Source organism: Saimiri boliviensis, chromosome 21 (genome assembly GCF_048565385.1).
Source record: "Saimiri boliviensis isolate mSaiBol1 chromosome 21, mSaiBol1.pri, whole genome shotgun sequence".
NCBI classification, from domain to species: domain Eukaryota; kingdom Metazoa; phylum Chordata; class Mammalia; order Primates; family Cebidae; genus Saimiri; species Saimiri boliviensis.
In genome coordinates this window covers 15,529,569-15,553,479 of record NC_133469.1, presented here as the reverse complement: position 1 = coordinate 15,553,479, position 23,911 = coordinate 15,529,569, and the positions used below count along the sequence as shown (strand labels likewise).

The window sequence follows — 23,911 nt, the reverse complement described above, 5'->3', positions numbered from 1 at the left end:
GAATTGCTTCAACCCAGAGGGCAGAGGTTGCAGTGAGCTGAGATCGTGCCACGGCACTCCATGCTGGGCGACAAAGCGAGACTCGGTCTGAATAAATAAATAAAAGCAGGGTGTTATGGAGCTGGAACCTGGGTCGGGGACGTGGGTGAGCCGCCTGTCCCGCCACCCGCTGGAGGACAGGAATCTTCAGAGCCTCAGGCCAGAAGGCCCGTCCCAACACAGACAAGGGGATACTTGTCACGGGTAAGTCTCGCTCTGTCACTCAGGCTGAAGTCCGGTGGCACGATCAAAACTCGCTGCAGTGGCTGGGCCTGGTGGCTCACGCCTGTAATCCCAGCACTTTGCAGGCCAAGGCAGGCGGATCGCCTAAGGTCGGGAGTTCAAGACCAGCCTGACCAACAGGGTCAGGGCACGGTCTCCCACGGCGCGACGGGCACCTGGACCCAGTCATTTCTGAACTTTCTGCTTGTTCTCCCTATGGCTATGAAAGAGGTCACTTTTTTTTTTTTTTCATGAGATTTTAAAAGAAGGCGTAAGAAAAGCACGCAGGCTCGGCCCGGTGACTCACGCCAGTAATCCCAGTGCTTTGGGACGCGAAGGCGGGAGAGTCACTTGAGAGAAGGGGTTTGAGACCTGGGCAAGACGGTGAGACTCCGTCTGGACGAAATATCTTAAGAAAATCACGCACACCTGTGGTCCCAGCTACAGTGAGCCGTGATCGCGACACTGCATCCATCCTCGGCGACAGAGCGAGACCATGCCTTAGGGGAAAAAAAAAAAAAAAAAAAAAAAAGCATATAAAGGCGCTATCCGCCAGTCCACCCCGCCGCCATCTTTGCGCCCGCCGTTCTGCGCCGCGGCTTCTTTCCCAGTCAGAAGTTTCGCGCCAAATTGTTCCACATACAAAATGGAGCCCGGAAGGAGGCGAGGTCTTGCGCCTCGCAGCCAATCATCTTCGGCAGCCAAACCGCGTGGCGGGGCGGGAGGGGGTCACAGAACGGCCCAATCGCTGGCCGCGGGGCTCCGGCGAACCAATGGGAGCGCAGCTGCAGCGGCGTCCGAACGCCGCCTCTAGATTTTCCCGCGAAAGTCGGCGATTGAGCGCGGGGGTTCCTGTCTCCCCTGGTTTGTCAAGTGCGGGAAACCACAGGTGAGGCCGGTGGGACTGGGGACCGGGGGCCACCAGGCATCTGCATTTCGGGGCGTAGTTGGAGTGGGACAGGGGTTTCTCGGGAACCGGGGTCGGAGTCAGGGAGGGCAGCCGGGGTCCTCCGGCTCCGAACTCGGGGAGAGGACCCAGGGGTTGGAGGGGAGGGGGTGCCAGGCGCTGCCCCAACCTGTTCTGGTCATTTGTTCCCATGCCAGGCGCAGTCATGTCGGGATTCGACGATCCTGGCATTTTCTACAGCGACAGCTTCGGGGGCGACGCCGCGGCCGACGAGGGGCAGGCCCGCAAGTCGCAGCTGCAGAGGCGCTTCAAGGAGTTCCTGCGGCAGTACCGAGTGGGCACCGACCGCACGGGCTTCACCTTCAAATACAGGTGCGGCCTGCGGGGCAGGGGCGGCTCCTGCGGTCGGGGGCTCGCAGTTCCAGGGTGGCCACGCACGCCGCCACCGTCCTGCTAGAGTCCTGGACAGTCAGCACAGATGGGCCCAGGCAGGGGAAGGAGCCGGTCCTGGGTCACAGGGCTCATCCCGGTGGCCTCTCCGCTTGGTATAAGGCTTTCTGTATTTTTTATTCTTATTTTTATTTTTATTTATTTATTTTTATTTTAAAGACGGGGTTTCACCATGTTGGTCAGGCCGGTCTTGAACTCCCGACCTCAGGTGATCCGACCTCAGGTGATCCGCCGGCCTTGGCCTCCAAAGTGCTTGGATTACAGGCGTGAGCCACCACGCCCGGCCCTTTTCTTTTTCTTTTCTTTTCTTTTCCTTTTTTTTTTTTTTGAGACGGAGTTTCCCTCTTGTTACCCAGGCTGGAGTGCAATGGTGCGATCTCGGCTCACCGCAACCTCCACCTCCTGGGTTCAGGCAATTCTGCCTCAGCCTCCTGACTAGCTGGGCCTACAGACACGCGCAGCCATGCCCAGCTAATTTTTTTTTTTTGTATTTTTAGTAGAGACGGGGTTTCACCATGTTGACCAGGACAGTCTCGATCTCTTGACCTCGTGATCCACCCACCTCGGCCTCCCAAAGTGCTGGGATTACAGGCGTGAGCCACGGGGCCCGGCCTATTTTTCTTTTTTTGAGACCCAGCCTCACTCTGTTGCCCAGGCTGGAGAGCAGTGATGTGATCTCTGCTTACTACGATCTCCACCTCCTGGGTTTAAGCGATCCTCGTGTCTCAGTCTCCTGAGTAGCTAGGACTACAGGCATCTGCCAATTTTTTGTAATTTTAGTAGAGATGGGGTTTAGCCACGTTGGTGAGGCTGGTCTTGAACTCCTGACCTCAAGTCAATCAGCCACCCTAGTCTCCCAAAGTGCTGGAATTACAGGCGTGTGCCACCATGCCTGGGCTGCTTTGTGTATTTTATAATACCTGGAGTTAACCTCTGGGTGAGTCACCTGTTGAGTGGGCCACTGTCAACCCAGCTAGCACCACTTGGACCCTTTGGTTCTTTATCCAGATCTTGTTCCTGTTCATCTGCTTCCTTTCGTCCTTCTGTGTCCTGTCTGAGACCTTTTGAACTCAAGTTCCCTGTAGGTGTAAAAGGTGGAGGTGGCAGTTAGGATTCACTTCACTTCGCTCATTCATTTATTCATACCAGTCTTGTACCTTCATTGATTGAGCACCTGCTGCTTGCCAGACTCTGTTCTGGGTGCTGGGCTGCAGTGCTGAAGCTGGACCTGGCTCCTGCTTCTAGTGGATTGTATGACCTGTGACATCCTGAGAATCTTCATAGGCCCAGCTTCTATCCCTGAGACGTTAACATGCAGAGAACATGAGGTTGCAGACTCAGCATTGGGCCCGAGCAGTTACGAGCTGAGTGACTTCCAGATGTCATCGTCTCTGGGCCTCACCAGGCCGGAAATAGGTAAAGCCTTTCTGGCTTTCACTTCCTCATGCAGCAGCTGATATTGACCACCTGTGTGCCAGGCACTGCGATACAAAGATGAAAAGACTTCCTGCCCTAGTGTAGCTCGTGGGTCGTGAAGACCGAAAGATGACTTCTCCGGTGATCATTTCCTCCGCAGAGGAAGGTGAAAGGACTTAAGGAAGTTTTCCAGGGGTGCTGAAGTTTGAGGTGATATTTGAGCCAAGGGAAGAGTTGCAGGTATAGAAACCATTCTGTCTAGGTAGGAGCAATTACTTGTGTAGAGGTATGGGGCGTCCTCACAGCAAGGGGCTTTCAGTGCCAGCCTGGCCATTTGATTGGCTCCTGGACATAAGGGAGATGGGGATCAGGCCTGTGATACTGCGAGGATGGGGAGCTGCCTGTGCATTGCTCAGTGGTCTCCAAATGTGTTCTTGGAACAGTATTCTCATGGATGCTCTGCTAAGCAGTCTAGGTTAGATGCAGCGGCGTGTGCCTGTAATTCTAGCACCTTTGGGAGGCTGATGCCGGTGGATCTTTGGAGCCCAGGAGTTCAAGACCTGGCTGGGCAACATAGTGAAACCCAGCCCCTCCCTCCTTCCCGCGTCTCTGTCTGTCTGTCTGTCTGTCGGCCCCCCCCCGCCCCGCGTCTCTGTCTGTCTGTGTCTGTCTGTCTGTCTGTCTCTCTGTCTCTCTCTCTCTCTCTCTCTCTCTCTCTATATATATATATATATATATATATAGTTTGTTTTGTTTTTTGACACAGAGTCTTGCTCTGTCACTAGGCTGGAATGCAGTTGCTCACTTCCGCCTCCCGGGTTCAAGCAAATCTCCTGCCTCAGCCTCCCGAGTAGCTAATTTGTGTATTTTTAGTAGAGATGGGGTTTCACCATGTTGGCCAGGATGATCTCAATCTCTTGACCTCGTGATCTGCCCTCCTGGGACTTTTAAAGTGCTGGGATTACAGGCGTGAGCCACCGCGCCTGGCTACATGTTCTCTATTTTAAAAAAAAAAGGCTGGCTAGAGGTTGATAAAACAGATGTGGTTTCTGCTGCTTTAGCGCCTCCAAGTTTTATTTGTTGTGTGCAGTTTTTTTTTTTTTTGAGATGGAGTCCTGCTCTGTTGCCCAAGCTTGAGTGCAGTGATCTCAGTTCACTGCAACCTCTGCCTCCCAAGTTCAAGTGATTCTCCTGCCTCAGTTCCCCAGTAGCTGGGATTATAGGCTCCTGCCACCACACCTGGCTAGGTTTTTTTTTTTTGTATTTTTAATATACAGAGTTTCTCCATGTTGGCAAGAATGGTACCTTTTTTGTTTTTTGGTTTTTTTGGACATAGTCTTGCTCTGTCGCCCAGGCTGGAGTGCACTGGCAAGATCTCTGCTCACTGCAGTTTCCACCTCTAGGGTTCAGGCAGTTCTCATGCCTCAGTAGCTGGGACTACAGGTGTACACTACCACGCCCAGCATCTTTGTATTTTTAGTAGAGACACGCTTTTGCCATATTGGCCAGGGTGGCGTCGAAGTGTTGGGATCACAGGCGTGAGCCACCGTGCCCGGCCCCAGGTTTGAAGTGGGTGCTTTGCCTGTCTCCAAGACTCAGTTAAAGGCTCCGAGGAGTCCTTCAGTGACAGAACTGGGTTGCTGTTTTGTGCACACTGGCCTGCGTGTTGGAACATCCTTTGACTATCTTGTGGATCCCTTCCATGGAGCTTTCTTTAGGGCACGCCTGTGCCAGCAGTGAGTAGCTTCTGCAGGGTTAAATAATGGGATGACCTGGAATTAGATGTGTGTTTGGGAAGAGGAATCGTGAGGTCGTGGTGGCTGTGGTGTGGGCAGATGCAGGGGTGCAGGCACACCTCAGCCAAAACCATTTTTTTGTTGTTAAATTTCCTCTTCTCTGTATCCTTCCTGCCCCACCCTGCCACATGCCCCCTCCAGGGATGAGCTCAAGCGGCATTACAACCTTGGGGAGTACTGGATTGAGGTGGAGATGGAGGATCTGGCCAGCTTTGATGAAGACCTGGCCGACCACTTGTACAAGCAGCCAGCCGAGCACCTGCAGCTGGTGAGCGGGACCCTACCTCTGAGCTCCCCAGGGCTGCTCTGCCCCAGTTACTAACAGCTTGTGCCCTTCCCTTTCTCTAGCTGGAGGAAGCTGCCAAGGAGGTGGCCGATGAGGTCACCCGGCCCCGGCCTGCTGGTGAGGAGGTGCTCCAGGACATCCAGGTCATGCTCAAGTCGGAAGCCAGCCCTTCCAGCATTCGTAGCCTGAAGGTGGGTCTACCGAGAAGCCAGTTGGAGGGTGGCAGTGGCTGCTGCATGGTGCAGAGGGCTTTGGATTCAGGCAGACCTGAGTGCTAGCTGTGTGACCTGGAACCAGGCACTTGACCTTTCTGAACCTGTCTCTTCCTGGTGACAAAAGGAACTTTTCTTGTTTTTTGGTTTTTATTATAAAAAATTACCCAAAAGCAGAGAGTAGTATAATGAACCCCATACAGCTTTGCCTAGATTTAATAATTAATGTTTTGCGTTGTTTGCTATTTTGTCCTTTTTTTTTTTTTTTTGAGACGGAATTTTGCTCTTGTTACCCAGGCTGGAGTGCAATGGCGCGATCTCGGCTCACCGCAACCTCCTCCTCCTGAGTTCAGGCAATTCTCCTGCCTCAGCCTCCTGAGTAACTGGGATTACAGGCATGCGCCACCATGCCCAGCTAATTTTTTGGTTTTTTTTTGGTAGAGACGGGGTTTCACCATGTTGACCACATGGTCTCGATCTCATGACCTCGTGATCCACCCACCTCGGCCTCCCAAAGTGCTGGGATTACAGGCGTGAGCCACCACGCCCGGCTATTTTGTCCTTTTTATTTTTTGCTAAAGAATAAAGTAAGTTCACACATGGTGGCTCATGCCTCTCATCTTAGCACTTTAGGAGGCTGAGACAGGAAATTACTTGAGGCCAGGATTTTGAGACCCTGACTCTACTAAAGAAAAAGAAGTCTGGTACATCATATAATTTCATCTGAAACTTTTGCCATGTATTTCTAAAAGATGAAGAATCTTTTTTTTTTTTTTTTGAGATGGAGTCTTGCTCTGTCACCCAGGCTGTAGTGCAGTGGCACTATCTCAGCTCACTGCAACCTCCACCTATCTCAGCTCATTGCAACCTCCACCTCCTGGGTTCAAGCAATTCTCCTGCGTTAGCCTCCCTAGTAGCTGGGATTACAGGCATATGCCACCACACACAGCTAAATTTTGTACTTTTAGTAGAGACGGGGTTTCACCATGTTGGTCAGTCCGGTCTCAAACTCCTGACCTCAGGTGATCCGCCTGCCTTGACCTCCAAATTGCTGGGATTACAGGCGTGAGCCATCATACCTTGTCTTTGAAGAACCTTTTTTCTTTTCATGAAATGTACAGCAAAAATGCAATCATGTGAAGAATCATTTTTTAAAGCAGAGCAGTAACATCACACTTAATATTACTGCCTTATTGTCCAATGTGGGAATAGTCGTTAAGATGGGGGAACTGGGCTCAAAGAGAAGTGACTGAGAGAGAAGGCCCCATAGCAGGTTTTGACGGAGCTTGAACATGGGCCGCTGTCCCCCAGGTTTGTTCTCTGTGTGGTATTCTGCAGGCCTGTGGATGTTGCCATCAGACCCAGGGTTCAGGTCTCTCTCCTGGCACCTGCCACTTTGTAGTGAAATGTGCTTTGTGTATCTCTTGCTCCCTCCCGCACTGTGTTGCAAGGTCCTTAAAAGCAAGACCTGTGCCTGAGGCTCCTCTGAATCCCTGGGTCCATGTAGACTGGCGTTGAGTTGATGCTCTGGAAGCAGTTTTCAAGCCAAACAGAAGAGCTGTGCCCCTCCCTGCAGCTCTGTGCCCACCTCCTCCAGGCCCCTGCCCAGGACATTTACTGGCACATCTCAGGTGTGTCCTGACTCCCCTTAACCAGCAAGCCTCCCGATGGCTCTGTTACAGTCAGACATGATGTCACATCTGGTGAAGATCCCCGGCATCATCATTGCAGCCTCGGCGGTCCGTGCCAAGGCCACCCGCATCTCTATCCAGTGCCGCAGCTGCCGAAACACCCTCACCAACATTGCCATGCGCCCTGGCCTGGAGGGCTATGCCCTGCCCAGGAAGTGCAACACGTGAGTGTGTGGCCAGAAGGGACTGGGAGGTGACCTGAGTGGAGGTCAGAAAGATGAGAACAAGCAGCACCGCCTGCAGCTGCTTCTAGAGACCCACTGGGTCTAATCCAGTGCTAGGTCCGTCAGAGTTGCCTTCCTTAAGGGCTTATCTCCAGCTTATCCAGGAGACTCCATAAATTGCTGCTGGCAGCGTCTCTTTGCTGACTCCTGGAATGAATGAGCCCTGCCTTTGGATTCTCAAGGTAGCTTTGGTGACTCTTTTCCCTTAACCCTGTACAGAGATCAGGCTGGGCGCCCCAAGTGCCCACTGGACCCATACTTCATCATGCCTGACAAATGCAAATGCGTGGACTTCCAGACCCTGAAGCTGCAGGAGCTGCCTGATGCAGTCCCCCATGGTGAGATGCCCAGACACATGCAGCTGTATTGCGACAGGTGAGGCAGACGGGCCAGGAGGTGGGCATCTGTGAGGGTGAGTGTCCCAGCTATGGCCCTAACCCGAGCGTTGGGAGTGGGTCGTCTGGAACAGGGTGAGTGGGGTGGAGAAGGTGGCCAGTTGCAGAGCACTTGCTCTATGCCTACTGCTTCCGTAAGTTCCTCTCCTCTTTCCATGATCTGCAGGGGCGCGTCAACCACATTTTGCTGATGAAGAAATGTAATTTGGAGAGGGTAAATGATTTCCTGTGGAGGACAGCCGGGCTTTCAGCCTATGTCTGTTGCTTTTCAAAGTCTATGTTCTTTTGTGATAAGAGGCCCAAGATGCACAGCTAGATAACCAATAATTGGGAAGGCCTCTTCCCAGCCTGACGCTCCACCTCCTACCCCAGGCTTTCTGCTACAGCCATGGTGGCCTATGCCTATAATCCCGGCACTTGGAGAGGTTGAGACAGGAGGATTGCTTGAGGCCAGGAATTCAAAAACAGCCTGGGCAACACAGTGAGGCCCCGTATCTAAAAATTCTTTTTTCCAATTAACTGGGTGTTGGGGCAGATGCTTATAGTCTCAGCTACTTGGGAGGCTGAAGTGGGAGAATCACGTGAGCCCAGGAGGTTGAGGTGACAGTGAGCTGAGATCGCACCATTGCATTGCAATCACACTATTGCACTCCAGCCTGGGCAACAGGGCGACCCTGTCTCAAAAAGGAAGAAAAAAGATTCTATGGAGGGGGAGAGGGTTTGGAGCCAGGGCCTGGGCCCGGGCCTCTCATAGTAACCTGGGTGGAAGGTTTTGAGGTCTCTGATTAGGGTTCTAACCTGGAGTTGCATATCCTGAAATTGCATGCATGTTCTGAGGAGAGCGGATCCATGGCTTCTGTTAACTTCGTTAGTGGCAATAGAGTATGTAGGAGTCAGGCTCTTGCTCTTTGGGGCAAGTTCTGTGACTTTGTCCAGCTTCAGTTTTCTCATCAGTAAAATGGGGATATGGACACTGCTTAATCTCTCAGAGAGCTGCTTGAAAATGCACATCAAGTGTTTAGCAGCATTCCTTCATGCACATTACGTACTCGGGATGTGTGATTTTTCCAAGCAGTTCACGAATCCTGAAAACTTACAAAGCGGGTATGGGAAGAGGGGAGTTGGAGGCTGATGGAATATTAACAGTGATGGCGATGGTCTTTTCTGGAGCTGTGACACCTGATGGTGTAAAGCACTTCTGTGTCTGCTGCCTCACCTGATTCCACAACAGCAGAGGCAGATCACCTTATCATCCCCCTAGGCTCAGAGACGTGCAGTGACTTCTTTGAGGTCACACAGCTACTGAGTGTCCCTCCACCCCACACTGGCTCTGACCGAGGGACTTAGAGACTCCCCTATTTCAACATCTCATTTTTAAAAGAGGAAATGAAAAGCCAGAGGCAAAACGAGTTCACAAAGCTGTGAAGAGGCAAAAAGGGCGGGTGGCCCCTCCAGGAGGCTGAGGGCATGAGGAGGAAGTCCTGCTCTGAGAGGCTAAAGGGCGCCACACAGCAAGCCTGACAGCAGACACAGGGAGCTGGGGCTTTTGGAGGGCTCCGGGCTGGCACTAAGCGTCCTTCTAAACCAGCATACAAGTGAGTTACCGAGTTCAGCGAGAGTCAGGCCACCACCTGCCTTTCTGTTTGGCTGTCACCATTGGCAACACCATCCTCCAAGCAGCTGAGAACGAGCTGGTGATGAGGTGGAGAGAGGCCATTCTCTGGGCCCCACAGGGATGGAGCCAGCTCAGCATGTGGTGATGCCTGTGGCAAAAATGCTGAGGTGGACCCTGAGTGTCGTGGGGATGGGTGGGATCAGAGAGTTATTGTCCCAGTCAGACTCTCACCTTTTCTCCTATCCTCATCTCAGGTACCTGTGTGACAAGGTTGTCCCTGGGAACAGGGTTACCATCATGGGCATCTACTCCATCAAGAAGTTTGGCCTGACCTCCAGCAGGGGCCGTGACAGGGTGGGCGTGGGCATCCGAAGCTCCTACATCCGTGTCCTGGGCATCCAGGTGGACACAGATGGCTCTGGTGAGTTGGCTTTGGGGTCCTGGCTCAGCCCTGCCCAAAGGCTGTGCTTGCACACTTCTGGTAGCAGGCAGCTCATGACTTGATGAGGTAGCCCAGAATATCCCTGTGTTGCTCTTGTCATTAGAATGTTCATTTTTATATTAAGTGATCCCTGGAACTTCCACATGTTGGTTCTAGCTGTGGCTCCTGGGCTGAAGGTGTCTGCCTGAGTGCAGGATTAAGGCCGAAGGACTCAGGTCAAATCACTGGGGAATAACTGAATGTCACATCTTCACATCTGTGCCAGCAGTTGCAAGAAAAGTGAAATGTGGGGTTCCAGGCAGGAGGTGTCCAGCGCTTATTTGGAGAAATAAGAAAACTGAGACCCCTGGGGACATATGGGTAAAGTGGCAGCAGATGTGGGCCATGCAATTCCACGGAGGTGCTAAAGGAGGTCAGAGGAGGAGGAGGTGTGGGCTGGGCCTTGGGGAAGGCTTTCTAGATGGAGGAATCTGAGCTGGGCTTTGAAGAGTGGTGGGCATGGAAGAATTTCCAGGCAGGAGGGGATGGCAGGAGCAGGTGAAGACCCCAGCCTGGGCAAGGTGCTGAGTGGCTGGAGGGCAAGTGGGAGTCCAGGGGATGAGGGATCAGGCCATGTAAGAGGTTTTTAGTGCCCGGATGGGGAGCTCCTACTTACACCTGAGGGCAGCTGGGGCCGCTTTGAGGGTTTTCAGGTTTGTTTTGGCCCTCTGGCTGCAGTGAATTGATTTGGAGGGGTAGCTTCCCCAGGGCTCAGTCCATGGCCCACATTTACACAAACTACCTAGATTATTACAACTTTAAAACCACTGATGGGCAAGTAGCTGTCACATTTCCATTTCTAGCCTGGGCATCTCCCCATGTTCCAGACTTTAATAACCGCCTGCTGTCTTGCTGTGTTCACTTAGACATTGAAAGACACCTGAAACTTTACGTGGCTAAAGCTAAGCTCCCCTTTCCCCACGCTCAGACTGGTTCCTCTCAGTCTTCCCATCTCCACCCTTTCAGTTCTGACAGAAACCCCCAAGTCATCCTTGATGCCCTTTTCTTTATCCCCCACATCTAATCAGTCAGCAACTCCAGCCAGGTCCACCTTCAAAACGTGTCCAGGATCTGACTACTTCTCACGCTCCCTGCCTGCTCTGAGCCCTCATCGGCCCTCCCTGGATCACCCTGACCACTTCTCACCCTTCCCGCCTGCGCTGAGCTCTCGTTGGCCCTCCCTGGGTCTCCCTGATCACTGTTAGTCCTCCCCAGTGTCCATTTCCACCTTGCCTGTTCCCTCTCTGTTCCACAGCAGCCAGTGAGCGATGCTGTCATGACCAATACACTAGATCACTCCTCGGCCGAAAGGGGAGACTTTCCAGTGCTTTCCAAGGTCCTGTGCCATCTGGCCCTTGGTTTCCTCAGAACCCCCTGCCTACTTCCCCTCACTCTTTGGAACATACCACGCCCACACGTGATGGCTTGAGAGCTGGGATCTCTTAGACAGGTTGTATTGTCCTGGCCCTAAGGACTTTGCCCTCTGAGAGGTCCCTGAGCTGGTGCCAGGACGGGCAGCGGGCTGGAGGAGGTGCCCTTGTACTCACTCATGTGCTTGCTTTGTCTACCCAGGCCGCAGCTTTGCTGGGGCCGTGAGCCCTCAGGAGGAGGAGGAGTTCCGTCGTTTGGCTGCCCTCCCCAATGTCTATGAGGTCATCTCCAAGAGCATCGCCCCCTCCATCTTTGGGGGCACAGACATGAAGAAGGCCATTGCCTGCCTGCTCTTTGGGGGATCCCGAAAGAGGTAGGGGGCCTGAGTTCCCTTGCACTTGGGGAGGGGGCCGGTGACAGGGTTAACAGTAGGACAATTAGTGGATAATCAGGAGTGGGTACTCTTTTTTGTGTTTCCTGGGCCCCTCGGTCTGCCAGGCACCTTTGCCAGCCCCCAGGCTTGTCATCAGCTGGCTGGTGGCTGATCTGTGTACCTGTTACAGTGATGCCCTGACCCTGGCTAGGGGGTGGACTGGGGACCTGGCAAGTGCAGTGGGAGAGCACTGAGCTTGGTCATGCAGGTCTCAGCTCTGCTGCATATCGACTGTGCAGCCTGGAGTGAGAGTCACTTTTTTTGAGCCTAAGTTTCCAATGAATGCAATAGCTTAAAATCTGACTTTTTTTTTTTTTTTTGAGATGGCATCTTGCACTGTTGCCCAGGCTGGAGTGCAGTGGTGCGATCTCGGCTCACTAGAACCTCTGCCTCCCCAGTTTAAGTAATCCTCTTGCCTCAGCCCCTCTCTGGTAGCTGGGATTACAGGCATGCACCACCATGCCTGGCCAATTTTTATATTTTTAGTAGAGATGGGGTTTCGCCATGGTGGCCAGGCTGATGTCAAACTTCTGACATCAGGTAATCCACCCACCTCGGCCTCCTAAAGTGCTGGGATTACAGGCATGAGCCACCGCGCCCGTTGAAGAACCTGACTCTTAAAGGACATGATGTGTCCTTTTGAAACTAAAATAATAGAGTTATAGACAGCAGTAGTGATATTATTAGCAGGTATCATTTACTGTGTTCTTCCTTATGCACAGGCATCTTCTAAGTGCTTTATGTGTCTGAAGCCCAGTCAGTCCTCACAGTAACCTTTTCAGAACGCAGCTCTTGTGCCCATTTTATAGATGAGGGAATTGAGGCATAGAGAGCTAAAGGGACTTGCTCCCCAGCACATGCAGGGGAGCCAGGAGCCTGCCGTCATGGCACTTGTTCTGCCGCACTATGCACGGCCCACGGGCAGCTCCCCGTCTCTTTCCAGCTGGGAGGAACGTTATTCAGATTCTGGATGTGCCTAAGCATAGCCCTAAGAGCCATTTCCTTTAACCCTCCTCTCCTGGGAGGCAAGCTGTGTCCTCATTGCTAGGCAAGACCTACCATGGTTGGGGAGCTGCAGAGCTGGGTAGGAACATGGGTCTCAGGCCACAGCCCCTGTCTTCCTGCCTACTCTGAGGCCCATGATAGTTGAGGGAGTCAACTGCCAGCCCACCAATCTGGTGACTGGATGTCACATGTAGTGCCCTCCTGGGTTCTCACCTTGTCCATCTACCCTTCCTCCCCCAGGCTCCCTGATGGACTTACTCGCCGAGGAGACATCAACCTGCTGATGCTAGGGGACCCTGGGACAGCCAAGTCCCAGCTTCTGAAGTTTGTGGAGAAGTGTTCTCCCATTGGGGTGAGTGGCCTGGAATACCTTCTCCACCTTGGCTGCAGGGCAGGGCCTCTGGGTCCCTAGGACACCTGTGGTGGGCTGGCTCACCCAGAATCTCTTCCTCGTTTCTCCTGGCTGTGGTCAAGATAGCCGAGGAGATGGGAGGAAGAACGGAGCCAACAGGTGTATGTAGGAAAAAAAAAGGAAAAACAGGTGAAGTTAATTCTCATAATAAATTCTGTTTAACTCGATGTATCTAAAATCTCATTTCAGTACGTTGAGACGTAGATTATTGAGATACTTTACATTCTTGTGAGCCCTGAGTCCTTGAAATCGAGTACGCTGGACTGAGAGGATGGGGTTTGGGTCTCAGCCTGGCCAGTAATTGGCTGTGGGCTTTGAGTAAGTCACCCGATCTCCCTGAGCATCAGTTTATCCATTTGCTGAATAATGACATTGTTATCAGTAATAGCTTAAATCAGCCTGTGCACGGTGGTTCATGTCTGTAATACCAGCACTTTGGGAGGCCGAGGTAGGCAGACTGCCTGAGCTCAGGAGTTTGAGACCAGCCTGGGCAACATGGTGAAACTCTGTCTTTACCCAAAATACAAAATAAAATACAAAATAATTAGCCAGGCCTGGTGGTGTCCACCTGTGGTCCCAGCTACTTGTGAGGCTGAGGTGGGAGGATCACTTAAGCCCAGGATGGGGAGGTTGCAGTGAGCCAAGATTGTGCCCCTGCACTCCAGCCTGGGTGACAGAATGAGACTCTGTTTCAGAAAATAATAATAATAGCTAAAATGAAGGGCCAGGCACTGCTTAAAGTCCCTTGCATGTATTTACTTAGTCCTCACCTCAACTCTGTGGTAGGTACAATCATCCCTGTCTTATGGGTGAGGAAACTCAGGTACAGAATGGGTAAGTGTCTTGCCCAAGGTCTCGCTGCTGGTAAGCGCTAGAGCAGGATGTGATTGAACCCAAGTGTCTGATGAGTTGGGTCTTCTGCTGCATTGGTGAATGGGTCTGTGGGGATCAGAGCCAGAGAGGGTCTGACTTACCCATGTGTTGGGGTTGTACAGGGCAAGATGGTGGGATAGATAGGAAGTGTGCCGAGTTTACCACACTGGCACTGTCCAGTGGAAGTATGTGAGCTGCACATGCCGCCCATGTATACCTTCTTAGATAGCCACATTAAGAAAGTAAAAAGTAGCTGGGCGTGGTGGTGTGTATGCCTGCAGTCCCAGCTGCTTGCGAGGCTGAGGTGGGAGGATCACTTGAGCCCAGGAGTTTGAGACCAGCTTGGGCAATATAGCCAAGACCCTGTTTCAATTTAAAAGGAAGAAGGGGAAAGAAAAAAGGAAAAACAGGTGAAGTTAATTCTCATAATAAATTCTGTTTAACTCGATGTATCTAAAATTTCATTTCAGTACGTTGAGACGTAGATTTTTTTTTTTTTTTTTTTTTGAGACGGAGTTTCGCTCTTGTTACCCAGGCTGGAGTGCAATGGCGTGATCTCAGCTCACCGCAACCTCCGCCTCCTGGGTTCAGGCAATTCTCCTGCCTCAGCCTCCGGAGTAGCTGGGATTACAGGCACGCGCCACCATGCCCAGCTAATTTTTTGCACCTTTAGTAGAGACGGGGTCTCGATCTCTTGACCTCGTGATCCACCCGCCTCGGCCTCCCAAAGTGCTGGGATTACAGGCTTGAGCCACCGCGCCCGGCTGAGACGTAGATTATTGAGATACTTTACATTCTTGTGAGCCCTGAGTCCTTGAAATCGGGTTTTGCACTTAAGGACATTTCAGTTAGGACGTCTCAGCCCCCAGTTTCAGGGGCCTAATGGCAGTATGTGGCATGCAGGTCTATATAGAGACGACAAGGGACCCACGATGGGGGCAGTCTTTTCCTGGGAGTCACGAGTCCGCATCGTAGCCCTGAGGCTGACTCCTCTTCTTTGGGCCTCAGTTTGCTCATCTGTGAGCCAGGCCCCACAGGACTGTATCACAGCGCTGTGGTGGGGCTCAGGTGAGTCATGGATGTGATCCCCTCAGCAGGGAGAACATCTGGGCACACCGAGGCCCAAGGCAGCCTCCCTTTACAGAGGGAGAAGCACTATTCTGTACCCTACAGCCAGCTTTGATGTGTGTCCTTGAGCAAATCACCACCTCAGTGGGTCTTTTTGATTTACCACGGCCAAAGCGTGGAGTTGTTATTGGGTGCTGACACCTCCCCACTACCCCAGGTTTACACGTCTGGCAAAGGGAGCAGCGCAGCCGGACTGACAGCCTCGGTGATGAGGGACCCTTCGTCCCGGAATTTCATCATGGAAGGTGGAGCCATGGTCCTGGCTGATGGTGGGGTCGTCTGTATTGACGAGTTTGACAAGGTGAGTCTGATGAAGTGGGTAGTAGCCAAAAGGGGGTGGCACCAGGGTATGTGACCTCCTGTGCTCAGCCAGCATAAATTACCTCTGACCTGGGAGACATGGTTTCAATCCCTGGGCCTGTCACTCTAGGGTAACGGTGGGAAGTTGCTTAACCTCTGAAGCCTCAGTTTCCATATCCGAAGAGTGTGGAGAAAACAGGCAAGCCCACACTGTTGTTACCATGATTAGAGGTGACCTGGTCGCTGCCACTGGCCTTGGCATGGAGCTGGTATTCAGGAGTTGGGGCTGCTGTTAGTTTCCCTGCTGCCACTGCTCCCTGCTTCCTCACTTCAGTAGGTCTGATGACATTTCTGTCTTCCTTAGATGCGAGAAGATGACCGCGTGGCAATCCATGAAGCCATGGAGCAGCAGACCATCTCTATTGCCAAGGTGAGTAGCCTCCGTGGAGAGCCCCCCTGCAGCAGCCCAGCCTGGCCCAGCCATCCTCAGGCTGCCCTGATAGGCTTTGGCTGGGACCAAGTTCTCTTTCCTCATGCCTAGAATCCTAGAATCGTGTGTGTGTGTGTGTTGCCCAGGCCTAGAATCGCGTGTGCGTGTGTGTGGGAGTATGAGTATGTATTGCCAGGCCTAGAATTGTGTTTACGCGCATACATGTGCATGCATAACTGTGTGTGTGTGTGCGTGTGTGTGTGTGTGTGTGTGTGTGTAAGAAAGAAGGCATCTCCCAGGGCTCTTTGCCATCTCCTCCCCCTTCTCATCCTGTCGCCTCTTAGGCTGGGATCACCACCACCCTGAACTCTCGCTGCTCCGTCCTGGCTGCTGCCAACTCAGTGTTCGGCCGCTGGGATGAGACGAAGGGGGAGGACAACATTGACTTCATGCCCACCATCTTGTCGCGCTTCGATATGATCTTCATTATCAAGGACGAGCACAATGAGGAGAGGGATGTGGTGCGTCCAGGGCCAGGGCTGAGGGCCATGGGGCCTGGCTCCAGGCGAGCTTGTGATTGTGTGGAAGGAAAATGAACAAGGGCCTTGGCTGGTGAAGTCCTATTTTTTTTTTTTTTTTTTTTTTTTTTTGAGACAGAGTTTTGCTCTTGTTACCCAGGCTGGAGTGCAATGGCGCGATCTCGGCTCACCGCAACCTCCGCCTCCTGGGTTCAGGCAATTCTCCTGCCTTAGCCTCCTGAGTAGCTGGGATTACAGGCACGTGCCACCATGCCCAGCTAATTTTTTGTATTTTTAGTAGAGACGGGGTTTCACCATGTTGACCAGGATGGTCTCGATCTCTTGACCTCGTGATCCACCCGCCTCGGCCTCCCAAAGTGCTGGGATTACAGGCTTGAGCCACCACGCCCGGCCTTGCTGGTGAAGTCCTAACTGTCAGGCTGTGAAGTTGGGGAGCATGTGAAAGGGTATTTGTTGGGGACTACAGAGGATTGAAGTAGGGGTCTGGAGTCCTGTGGCCTGGCCCTGCCTCTGCTGTGAGTGATAAACTGTGACTGGGGCTAAATCAGTTTCTCCATGGGCCTGAGTCCCTTATATATGAAACAGAGGAGTTGACATTGGGTTATAAGTAATAGAACCTCAGTTCTGGTTAGTAAATTTTTCAATGAAAAGATTAGAGTGGTTTATAGAATTGAGAAGTCCAGCAGCTTAAGGCCCAGGTATATCTGGATTCTCAAACAACTCTGTCTCTGCCTTTCTGCTCTGCTTCCCTTGGTGGAATCTTTGTACTTGGGCAGCTGTTCCTCTTGTGGTGGCAAAGACAAAATAAGATTTTGTCTTATTAGCTTATAGCTTAATAGCCCCCAGGAAAGAGGCGCCCCTTTTCCAGTGCTTCTAGCAAAAGTCCCAGGATAGACTCCTGTTGGTATGGGTAGATCAAATGTCCATCCTCGAAGCAGATACACGCCCCAAGTTGGGGTGGACAGGCTGAACCCCACCCCTTTATGGACCAGGGCAGAAGAGCAAGGAGCATTAAGTTCTCTCTAAAGTAGAATCCAGGCTGGGCGTGGTGGCTCATGCCTGTAATCCAAGCACTTTGGAGGCCAAGGCGGGCAGATCACCTGAGGTCGGGAGTTCAAGACCAGCCTGACCAACATGGTGAAACCCCATCTTAATTTAAAAAAAAAAAAAAGGAGAGAATCCAGATGCTGTCGTCAGAATGAGGGTCTGGTGCTAAGCAAACAAGATGAGCATGCCTGATATCTCAGCACCCTTTCTGGATCTGTGTTGCTAGGGTCCCATAAGCTTTTTTTTGCCTGTTCTACCTCAAGGTTGGGACCTAGCCTTGGGAGGGCCTATGGGATGACCCTGTGTCCTTTCTGCCCCCTCCCCCCCCCCCAGATGTTGGCCAAGCATGTCATTACTCTGCATGTGAGTGCACTGACACAGACGCAGGCCGTGGAGGGCGAGATCGACCTGGCCAAGCTGAAGAAGTTTATTGCTTACTGCCGAGCGTGAGTCCTGGACGAAGGCCCATGGGGGAGAGGTTGCCCAGCTTCCCTGGGCGGGAGAGAACGCAGTCCCCTGATCCTGCGCCTCCTCCTGCAGAGCAGCCCAGATGTGGCTGTTCCGAGGTCTTCGGCTCTACTGAAGCTGTTCCGCGCCCTTCTCACCTTGCGCAGCCCACTGGCGCTGGGCTTCAGTTGTCCCATCTTCACACCGAGGAGGTGGGATTTAGATGGTGTTGAGGTCCTCAAGTCTGACATGCACGGGGGCAGTGAAGTGTGGACATGGTGGACGTGGGCTCCAGGTCATACCTGCCCTCACTGTATGACTCTGGGCAACATGGTTGGCCTCTCTGAGCCTTGATTTCCCCAGGCTGATGTTTCCTAGGACTTTTGTAAGGATCATATAAGATGATGTGTGAGTGCTTGGCATAGCCCCTCTCTGGGTAAATAAGTCCTCAGTGAATGGTAGCTGCAACTTTATTATTCTCCCAGATTTTCCGTAATAATAATTGCATACATAGCACTGGCCTAGGGCAGTGGCTCACGCCTATGATCCCAGCATTTTGGAAGGCTGAGGTGGGTGGATCACTTGAGGTCAGGAGTTCGAGACCAGCCTGGCCAACATGGGAAAAACCCATGTCTACTAAAAATACAAAAATGAGTCAGGTGTGATAGTGGACACCTATAGTCCCAGCTACTTGGGAGGCTGAGGCAGGAGAATCGCTTGAACCAGGAGTCAGAGGTTGCGGTGAGCTGAGATCATGCCACTGGGCAACAGAGCAGACTTTGTCTCAAAAAAAAAATATGTATATATATATGTGTGTGTGTGTGTATGCACACACACACTACTTTCTTTGTTCCAGGCCTTATTCTGAATATTATTCAGTACTTTCTAAATGAATAAATTGTAAGTAATCTTCCCCAAAACCTACCAGGTTAGATGTGCTATTATTCCCTTTATGGAGGGGAAGCGGAGGCAAAGGAAGTTAAGTAACTTGTCCAAAGTCACGTGTCAGGTCGTGGAGCCAGTATGTGAACCCAGTTGCCTGCCTCCAGAGGCTATGCTCTTAACCACAGTGCTTAGATTCTTGTCATACAGCACCTTGGTGATCGTTTGAAGGAGCTAAAACCCAGGGGTGGAGGGCACTCTGAGTTCACTGCTGGTGGGGGGCTGCTGGGTCCCTGATTCAGCACCTCTGCTGCGGTGAGTGGACAGCTCCTGGGTCTTCATCCAAGTCTGAGCTATAGAGCCCAGTCTTGAGAGGCTTGGGCCCACAGCTGTGAGTCAGGGAGCCCTGGATTCTAATCTTACCTCTGCACTAAGTCCCCAGGTAGGCTTGGGAGTGCCCTCCCTCCCTTTGGGCCTCAGTCTCCACATCCTTAGGATGGTTGAGCTAAGGCTTTCCCTACATCAGTGATTGTCAGTTGGCCTGGGGGCTGGAGGGGAGGGGATGGTTTGGGGTAGATGCTGGTCAGATTTCCTCACACCTCCCCTCCCAGGAGAGTCTGAGGTGCTCCCAGCTTGGACTGCTATCACTGCCAAGCCTTGTGGGTGTCATCAGCTCGTCCTGTCTTCAGATGTGTTGGGGTGGAGGAATTTGAGACTGCGCCGCCCAGTGGTCCTCCATGCTGCTGTGATTGTGCCATTGTTAATTACATGTGTAGGGACAATGCCGTTGTTAATTACAGTATGGGGAACGTTGTGGCAAGACAGCACACAATGTCTAACAGTGGGGACGGGGCGGTTTTCACCCTGCAGACGTGGCCTGGCTTTTCTTCACCTGTTTTCTAACAGGCATCCTTATTTCCAGTATTGATCTTTGTGGCAGCTGCCCAGAGCCAGTTTTCCCTTATATCTCTTCTGATGGTTGCCCCCCGGCCCATGTGAGTGGGCAGCTGTGTTGTGGTGGGAAAGTGCCTGTCTGTAAGCTGGCAGAGGGCTGGGAGAAAGGGTAGGTGCCCTAAGAGTCCCTCCTGGCCTCACACCAGCCACTCCCCACTGTCCTGCAGGAGATGCGGCCCCCGGCTGTCAGCAGAGGCCGCAGAGAAGCTGAAGAACCGCTACATCATCATGCGGAGCGGGGCCCGTCAGCACGAGAGGAACAGTGACCGCCGCTCCAGCATCCCCATCACTGTGCGGTGAGCAGGCGGGCAGGGCTGGGCCAGGGCAGATGAGCCTTGCTTTACAAAGCAGGGTGTGCCTAGCAACCAGGGGCAGTGGTCCATACTTTTCATCTGGCACAGGCCCGTAGTAGCTCTGGGCAGCAGGAGTCCCTTTGGAGCATAAGCTATGACCTCTTTGACCTCGTTGATGATCTGTATTTCTTGGTTTAAGGCTGGGCAAACCTGGACCCCTCTTGTCTGAATTTGGACTGGCTTCTTCCGTTGTAGGAAGCCTGAGGGAAGGACCCAGGCCTGTGAGTCAAGAGACTTGGGTCCTAGCCTCTAGTCCACTGTGTGACTATGGGGAAATTACGTTTCTTCTCTGGCCTCAGTGTTTTTAGCTCCTAACTCTGTTAATTGTTGACTTTATAGTCAGTACAGTGGGTGAGAGCTGGGATTTACCTGGTTTGAATCCTGCCTCCAGCATTGACTGGTTGGAAATGGATTCGGCTATATGTAATGGTAAATCCAAATTGAGTAGCTTAAAGAAATGGGATGTTGATTTCTGTCTTCTGTAGCACTGTCTGGAGGAAGATGGTATGGGACTGATGAGAGGACTCCTCAAGCTGCCCCTTACTCTTAGTCCACGATGGCTGCAGAACTTCAGCCATCACCTCCAGGCAGCAGGAGAGGAAAGAAAGGACGGGGGTCCCTTTTTAAGGACACTTGATGAAATTCCCACACAATGCTTGGACTTACTGCCCACAGTTTGGTCACACAAATACAATCTGGTGCAAAAGATGCCTGAGATGTGTCTTTTAGTGGATTGCTGTGTGTCAGACTAAAAATTAGGATTCCAAGCTAGGTGCAATGGCCTGCGGTTGTAATCTTAGCACTTTGGGAGGATGAGGCAAGAGGATTGCTTGAGGCCAGGAGTTTGAGACCAGCCTGGGCAACATAGCGAGGCTCCTATTTCTAGAAAAAGTAAGTAATTAGCCAGGCATGGTGCTGTGTATCTGCACACCAGCTACTCAGGTGGCTGAGGCGGAAGGATCACTGGAGCCCAGGAGTTCGAGGCAGCAGTAAGCTATGATCATGCCACTACACTCCAGCCTAGACGAAGAGCAAGCCCTTGTCTAAAAAAAAAAAAAAAAAAAAAAAAAAAAAAAAAAATCGCAGTGCTATGACTAAGATTAAAAGGGAGATGGATTATGGGGACAGCTAGCAGTCTCCATCACAGTCTTACCACTTTGGGCAAGCACCTCCTGGTAATGGGGTGGCCAGGGAGGAAGGGAGTAGTGGGCCGAGGCCACTCTGAGTATGCTGTCGCCCCCACAGGCAGCTGGAGGCCATTGTGCGAATCGCGGAAGCCCTCAGCAAGATGAAGCTGCAGCCCTTCGCCACAGAGGCAGATGTGGAGGAGGCCCTGCGGCTCTTCCAAGTGTCCACATTGGATGCTGCCTTGTCCGGTACCCTGTCAGGTGAGCAGGTGCAGGGACGTGGTCTCAGTAGATCTGGGTTCCCTGGCTCGGAGCTCTGTGGGCAGGGCTCTGGCACGCTGGGGGCCTGCAGCGTGTGTGTTGCTTCTCCCGAGTTTGCCGAGGAGGGGATGCCAGGCGAGGAGCTACATGAAGCAGAATATGTGGCTCCTGGGGGAGGAGCTGCTCAGGTGGAGGCAGCGGTAAGCGTCAGTTTCCCCAGGAGGGAGCAGGTTTGTTCCATTTGCGTGGGGAAGCACTGGGTGAAGAATGGGGTGAGTGGGGGCTGTTCCCGTGGTCCCCCTTGGTGAAGACTCTGCCACTGCCCTGGAGACACTTCCTGTCACATGAGACATTTGCTAGTGGAGGCCTCTGGGATGCTGCAGGCACAGAGGGCAGGGGTGATCTGGAGTGGTGATAATTTGAGTTGGGTCTTGTAGGCTGTGTAGGAGTTTGCCTCACAGACTCTGCTCTCAGTGGCTTCTTGACCATGAGCCCACCGTCTCCGTAGCTGGAACACCAAGGCCTCTGCAGCAGTAATTGGTAGTCAGGAGCCTCCTGGCTGCTGAGGGCTCCTCAGGGCACCTTGTAGGTGTGTCCACGGCAGCTAGCCCTCCCTCGTGGGTCACTGACAGGCCCCTTCCAGCTCGCTGTCTCTCATCTACTCCAGCAACAAAAGTTGTGCTATGGCTTCCAGGGACCCGCAGGACCTGGTCCCTAGTGACACTCTGGCCACATCTCTGTCGCGCTGGGCCCCGGGCTGCTTTTTGAATGAGACAGGTGTGTTCCTGCCTCTGTGCCTTTGTGCTCGACCTGGAGTACCCCCAGATGTGTGCCACGTCCTGGCTCCTGTCAGGCCTGTGTCGTGCCAGCACACTAGGTGCCCTTTTCTGGTGCATTCTTCAGGGCTTGGCTCAGGCTATTCTTGGGCTAGAGGCTGTCTCTCTCCAAGAATTCCCATTGTGGGCACACTGGGGTCCCAGCACCTCTGGCCCCGGCTGCCTAACTCCTCAATGCTTACAGGGGTGGAGGGCTTCACCAGCCAGGAGGACCAGGAGATGCTGAGCCGCATCGAGAAGCAGCTCAAGCGTCGCTTTGCCATTGGCTCCCAGGTGTCCGAGCACAGCATTATCAAGGACTTCACCAAGCAGGTGAGCCTGCACGGTGCAGGGGTTCTGCCGCTTCCCACCCACGCAGCACCGGTGTTACTCAGCAGGCAGGCCCTGAATGGGGGTAGGATGGACCTTTCTCAGACCTTTTCTAGCCATCATTCCTTCCCTAGGGACGTCTTCGTCAGGAGCAGGGGGAGGGGGTATTTTTCTGTCCCATGAAGGGGAGGGGAGAAGAAAGGTGGTTGGGATCTGGTGGAACCCCACACAGGCTCCCCGCAGCCTTTCCTGTCCGTTGCCCTGTTGCCTGGCATTTCATGGGGTGAGAAGGGGCAGAGCCACTAGCTCACTGAGGAGGGTGCTGTTGGCCTCATAGAGAGGAGATGGGATTTTCCAGGTGCCCTGGAGAACCTGTCACCTTTAAACTCTCAGGAGCAATGCTAGTTTCCCATCTCTGCTCTCTGTCTTGAACATCATCTCATTCTGATTCAGGGCGGTTATATGTAACGCGTGGTATTGTGCCTATTCTATAGGTGAGCAGACTGAGGCTTAGAGAGAGGTTTAGAGCTTCAGTTCTAGAGTCAGATGGACTTAAGTCCCAGCTCTACCACTTAATTGCTGTGACCTTGAGCAGGTGGCTTAGCCTCTGTGTGCCTTAGTGTCTGGTACACAGTAGACACTTGGGAAGTGTGGGCCTTTGTTCAGGTCAAAGGAGGCTGGGTATAAAGTTCACTGGGAGCCTGGGGATGTCTGAGCTCTGCTGGGGTCCCCTTGGGCAGCATGCACCTTCATCCAGCCATGTGCTCCCACAGAAATACCCGGAACACGCCATCCTCAAGGTGCTGCAGCTCATGCTGCGGCGGGGCGAGATCCAGCATCGCATGCAGCGCAAAGTCCTCTACCGCCTCAAGTGAGTCGCGGCCTCAGTGGACTCGTGGACTTGGGCGTCAGGCCCCTCCTGCCACTGTCTGCCGTTGAGAATGCTTGTTCTCTGCCGCCCCACTGCCATCCTCGAACTTCCCACGCACCCTCCTTTCTGCTCCAGAGGGAGGAGCTGTAGTGTCCTGCCGCCTCTGGGTCACTGCCTCCAGTGCAGTTCTGAGAAGTGTGCTTTTGGCATCTGTTAATAATAAAGGCGCAGTGTGTTCGGGTATCTGTGGGTTTCCTGAAGCCTCCATCAGGAGGTTTCCTGTGACCTCCGTCGTGCCCTCATGGCAGGGTAAGTGTTGGGGAACAGGGTCTGGAGCCAGACGGACCTGGGTGTCTGACTTGGATCTGCCACTAAGACTTCTGGGCAAGTCACATGACTTTAGTGCTGTTTCTGAATCTGTTTAATGGGGCTCATAAAGCCAGTCCCTTGATGCTGGGAATCCAGTGAGATCCAGGGAGTGGGGATATGCTTCGCCAAGTGTGTGAGTTTGATCTGCCTCACCTGTTCCCCAGCAACTTACTGGGGGGCAGAGAGGGGGTGCGGCAGTCAGACTGCCTGAATTCGTTGAACCTCTCCGT

General features: G+C 52.8%; 1 protein-coding gene across 3 annotated transcripts; it reads left to right on the top strand.

The window, feature by feature from the left end:
* The first annotated feature begins 1,064 nt into the window (after positions 1–1,064).
* MCM5 (minichromosome maintenance complex component 5) lies at positions 1,065–23,555 on the top strand. Of its 3 annotated transcripts, XM_003932921.3 has the most exons (17): positions 1,065–1,150; positions 1,366–1,540; positions 4,972–5,098; positions 5,179–5,307; positions 7,011–7,183; positions 7,463–7,618; positions 9,508–9,674; positions 11,307–11,478; positions 12,784–12,895; positions 15,114–15,257; positions 15,621–15,686; positions 16,031–16,207; positions 17,606–17,718; positions 19,723–19,851; positions 21,154–21,296; positions 22,317–22,444; positions 23,215–23,555. In XM_003932921.3, exons 2-17 carry the CDS (start codon positions 1,374–1,376, stop codon positions 23,314–23,316), a joined length of 2,205 nt encoding a protein of 734 aa, XP_003932970.1. In that variant the 5' UTR covers positions 1,065–1,150; positions 1,366–1,373; the 3' UTR covers positions 23,317–23,555. The 3 variants fall into 3 exon arrangements, with proteins under 3 accessions (XP_003932970.1, XP_074247462.1, XP_074247461.1); XM_074391361.1 differs by lacking the exons at positions 1,065–1,150; positions 1,366–1,540 and adding an exon at positions 2,129–3,200; XM_074391360.1 differs by lacking the exons at positions 1,065–1,150; positions 1,366–1,540 and adding an exon at positions 2,129–3,274.
* Positions 23,556–23,911: the final 356 nt, after the last annotated feature.